The sequence below is a fragment of the Rhagoletis pomonella genome, unplaced genomic scaffold, assembly GCF_013731165.1.
Source record: "Rhagoletis pomonella isolate Grant_MI unplaced genomic scaffold, Rhpom_1.0 Rhpom_scaffold_00006, whole genome shotgun sequence".
NCBI classification, from domain to species: domain Eukaryota; kingdom Metazoa; phylum Arthropoda; class Insecta; order Diptera; family Tephritidae; genus Rhagoletis; species Rhagoletis pomonella.
The window spans coordinates 45,933,171-45,938,435 of record NW_023458560.1 but is presented as its reverse complement, the minus strand read 5'-3'; the positions used below and the strand labels follow the sequence as shown (position 1 = coordinate 45,938,435).

The 5,265-nt window shown below is 36.5% G+C and overlaps 1 protein-coding gene across 1 annotated transcript; it reads right to left on the bottom strand.

The window, feature by feature from the left end:
* Positions 1–3,883: 3,883 nt before the first annotated feature.
* Positions 3,884–4,536, bottom strand: LOC118740830 (the record flags this gene model as incomplete). The annotated part of the gene is given in 1 exon segment (XM_036472545.1): positions 3,884–4,536. A coding segment is annotated over 1 exon segment (392 nt), but the record flags the coding sequence as incomplete, so codon positions are not given.
* Positions 4,537–5,265: the final 729 nt, after the last annotated feature.

Here is a 5,265-nt window from a genome sequence, read left to right as displayed (position 1 = left end):
CCCTGATGAATCTATTAAAAGTCACTGCGGACTAATTATAAGTTGCACTGCTGATTCACTTGCCGCAGCCAGTGAGAGCAAAGCAGTAACGCAGATATTGAGCTGAGCGCTGGATTAGCGCATGTCGAGAAGGCAAACATTTTTGTTTAAAACTTTCTTATTTAACTTTTGGACGCCAATAGTTTCAAGCCGCCTGCGTTACTGCTGGATAGTTAGCCTGACTGACTGGTTCGGTTTAAGTGCAACATCCTTTTAGCGCCGCACTTGCAGCTTACATTCACATCTGCGGCATTTGCTTGCAAACAGCTGAACAGTTTTATTTTTATTTTTTTTTGTGTTTTTTTATTATGTTTTCGGATTAAAACTTTTGCTTCTAATTAAATTTTTACATGGCAGTTATTAAACAAGTTTATTTATTTGCCCACAATGGATTAAATAATGAAAACAATGGAAAATTAGTACTTACATACATACATACTGTATAAACTTGCAAGGCTGGTGAGGGAAGTGTGAAATTCATTTTATGCCGCAAAGTTTAGTGAACGAACGAAATGTGGTTTAGTTTCCTGCCAACTGGGATATGTACTCTACAGACTAGGCGGTGGTTAAATAACGACTGCCTTTTGTGCCACCTCTGACCCGTACTTCTGTTGCCTAGTGATAAGGAGCTTCAGAAGCTGAGCGAATTTTATAACCAGGCCCCAAAAAATAATATTTAGATAGGCTATCGTTGCACACAAAGATAGTCCAAGAAGCTAGTTCGTGCTTCGGAAAGAGCTTCCTTTACTGAATACTGCAGATATATTTAAACCTTGAGTCAACTGGCTAGGCTGGTAAAAGTGCTAAAAAAGGAGGTCTGATAGTTCGTTAAGGAGACAAAGATTGAGACCCTTTCTGTATTACTGCATACTCTTTTACAAATCCGTCTATGCTTGCACATCCCCTCAACAACTTCAAATAGCCTTTTCCGGATTGTTTCTTACCTACTTTACTCAAAAACGGCATTGAGCTCCGGTTCGCGACCTCGAAAAAGAATTTCACTGCGTACATATCACTTGCTTATATTCCACAATCATGGAGACTAAATGATATCGCCGTCATCTGTAAGACTGGTAAGAATGACTACATAGATCCCAAAAGTTTTCAGACCTCTTTAATGCTTAAATGTCTAGAAAAACTAGGTAAGCTTCACATTCTAAGGGGGACGTTTTCAGCACCACCCTTTGCCTTCGCAGCAACCCGGCCCATCAAGCGAAAAAATTTATGAAACGACTCTGGAAAATGTGGTTTTCATAATAAGCAATGCCATCACTAAGGAAGAATTTGCCTTGGGCATGGTTGAAGGCAAAGAATGAATAGTACTTGCTAATGCCACCTTCGGTATGAAACTCGTGCTGGTAAATTGAATTTATTCAGTGGGTCATTAGGCTTAGGTAAACAATGTGACCTCTCTTCTAAAGATGGACTACAGTGTACGGATACTCCGATGCCACGCTGATCCTTCGTCTGGAAAAGGATATAAGTATCTTACTAGCCGAAGCTCCGGTTTTTTTTTTGAGGACTAGCGTCGACCACAAAATCAAGTTAAAAATATATTCTACGGTTGGTGGCTCCGTCAATGATTATCTTTTTTGACACCGTTGTCGGTCATAGGCGCGTCGAAGCCGATGATAGAGCTGATGAATTGGCGAAGGCGCAAGGTTGTTTTGACAAATTTGAAGCGGTAACACCGGGATGCCCTGCTGGAAAAGTCCTTGGATTGGCTTGAAAAATATCTAGGGAACTGTGACCTGACTATAACACGGCGAAAGCGTTAGATCTGCTAAATAGACTAAAGACGACTGCCCGAATAGTGGCAAGCATGCAGTTATAATAAGACTTTCGTGTAATAGTTTCGCAGCTTATAATTCAATTTTCCATTCCATTCCTTCCATTCCTGATGGAATATCAGCTGTAAAAGAGGACCAGAAACAAACAGCTGATTGCTCTTTGTTCAATAAACATATGTACCTCCAAGTCAAAATTAAACGTACCTAGCAGGCTGACGTGGTATACATTACGTAAAGTTCTATGTTTAGGAAATAGGTCGGCAATTGCATTCAAAGTAGCCATAGGCAAAAGTTTCGCTCTGAACACTGCCTAGTCTTACTTGACTAAACCATATACATAACTTTTAATAATGACTATTTATACCACTGCACTGTTGTGTAGTTACATCCAGACTACAATAGTCTTCGAGAAAAAGATACTGTGATACCCTGAAGATATTCAACGTGGTATCCGGTGGTGGTAAATAGCAGGGGCATATGAAGGCCTTCTCAGAAGAAAAATTTTATCTCTTTAGATTACTTTTTCTCCTATCGATACCAAGTCGAGAATTAATTTTCCATCCATCACTTACTTATAAAATTTATTTGCACAACTTGAAGTAAACAATTTTCCACTTAAAACTCGTTGATATTCATTTAAACAATAAAATAGTTGCATTGTAAATTAAATGCACTCTCAAACAACAACAACGGTAATAAAAAAACATAGCACTTTACACTTGGAACGAAGAACATTAAAAAGCCATTAAATGTAAGTAGTGAAAAAGAAAAGACAAGACATAAGACAAAAGGTCGAAGTTGTGCTTGGGCGAGTGGGCGAGTAGTGAAGTATGTACTTACTTAAAAAGCGAATAACTGTATCAATTAAGAATAAATATATAATATTTGTAGGTGAATTATAAAAAAAATACTCTTGAAAGGTAAAGTTTGAATTATGTGTCTAAGTGCGAATGATACACATACATAGTTTAACTATAAATTTTTTTAGCTATAATTTTCAAGGCCACTGGCGTTTGCGTTTTCGTAATTCAGAAATATTTCGATATATTAATGCTCGTCCATGCTATCTTTGTACGTATGTATGTTTTATATCATCGACGATGTTATAACTGTATCTATCGATAAATTTCTCTGCAGAGTTATTCGATAAAGTTATTATTGCTGTATATTTCGGTGACTGCAACGATAAATGCCATTAGATAACGATAAATTTATCGATAGCAATAATTTTTGCGACAAAAATATATATATATATATATAACAATTTAAGTGTTTATTTTGCTACATACATATTTTTACCATTTAAAAATAAGTATTTATATACTAAGCGTTACCCAAATACCTGGATATTTACTTACCGATACAGGTATATTGTTCGATCAAGTAATCGATATACATATTTATCGATGAAATTTGGACTATATTTATCGATAAAGTAGTCCGTAGAGTGGTTCCCTGAAGATACTATCAGTTGTATCTATCGATAACTGTATGTCGGTATAATGATTAAGCTATTAGTAGACTTATTAGATAAATACATTTTCACCTATACTATCGATAGCTGCATCGCTAAATAGCAAGTATTTGTGTCTGCATATCTTTGTTTTTTCACTTAATTGTAAAATAAACCTATATATACATATGTATTAACACTTTCTATTTATCGATATATGTATGTACATTTGTCGATCAAATAGTCAGTATTCAAATTTATGACTATCGATGAAGGTAACTATAGAATTGTTTACAAGAGTTACTATAACAGTATCCTTCGATAACTATCGATATATGAGGTAATAATTTTTCCGACTGCTATTTGCATGTACATACATGTTTTGTCAATTATTTCATAAGTTTGCATCGATAAATATATCGATTTTGATCGAGTTTTTTTTTTGTTTATATTTCCATCGCTTAGTAAAGCACATTTATTCATTAAGCCCATTGAAACGCATTTTAATATAATGTATTTATATTTTTAATATATGTAAATTGTTTATTACATTTTTTACAAAAGAAATCATGAAAAAGTATTCAAAATAACATCGTGTACATTCAAACTTACTTATACTAGAATATGTATGCATTTAATTTTATTAAGTCGATAATTTATAAATCGAGTCCAAAAGTTTGCACATTAAGTTACATTTGCTTTAATGAAGACTTATACCAAACAAAAAAAAGTATCGAAATAGACTTTAAACATTTCTCATCGTACGCTTTTTAGTGCAAAGCATTTCCAATTTTCATTATCCTACAAAGTATATTTAGTATGCCTTACATCCACATGTATTTGCCACATACATTAACGCTATCTAAGCACTAATCCGCAACAGACGTGCCACCAATACACACAACCCAGTCGCACTCAACATGGTCACGTGGTCGCCAGTGGCCAGACGTGGTGGTGCCGCATTACAGCCATCCTCATAACAGGTACAGATGGTCTGTTTGTAGCCCTCATTGTCAGCATCAAAGCAATTGTCTTTTTTCTCACCCACATAGCTATCCAGCTTGCCACAACTGCGTATGATGCGATTCTCACCACTCACTTCGATGTTTGTAACTGTTTTGCGGCAAAACATATCTGGTTCTGAACACTCTTCAAGGAATTGATCGTCAAGCGGCGCACGGGGTGTGATTAAACGTAACGCATTACAATCCTCCTGCAGATGGGAATTACATTGGTGACAACGTATGGCATCGACTATAGAAGAGAGAAAAAGAAAGAGGTATACATAAGTTAGGTTAGATTTGAAGTAAATAAGAAATTATAGAGTTTGGGATAAATCTAATATACGACTTAAAATCGATAACTATATTAAAAACAGTTGATGCATTTCTTCTTTTATATTTCCATGATTTAGGTTAGGTTAATGTGGCAGTCAATCCAAAATACCAACTCGCTTAGACCCTGCAGGTCCATTGTGCTGCCACTGCGAAACACAGAAACCTCATTGACTATATTTCATGGAACTATCTTGAAACACTTGCGAAGCGTAGGATTGCTTTTATTCCTACACTGGATAGTTCCGTGAGCGCGCTAAAAGAGTTTTTCCCTTAAAAGCCCGCTCTGCTCTTAGCTAAAGTTGGGAAAGTGACCTTGAAGACGGTGCTAATCTCATTTAGGGCTACCAGGCATTCTTGTGCAATCTTTGATCGCACTAAATGATTTGATGGCCGCCTGGCTGTCCGATATTATCGTTGCCTACGCCACTCTCTTCTTGACGGGATTTTCGTCTTGAAGAGCCTGCCGAAGGTGCGTTCAGGGACAGAGTAGTCGATTTCTTGATCACAACTACCCAAACCGCCATTCCTTCCATAAAGCCATATTTTTTACTCTGAGCCGAAGCGGCGTCCACGTGTTTTTTTACCAGATTTACAGCAGGTATATTTCTTATCACTTCAAGCGCCTTGTTTGGGGTGGTCCTTAAAT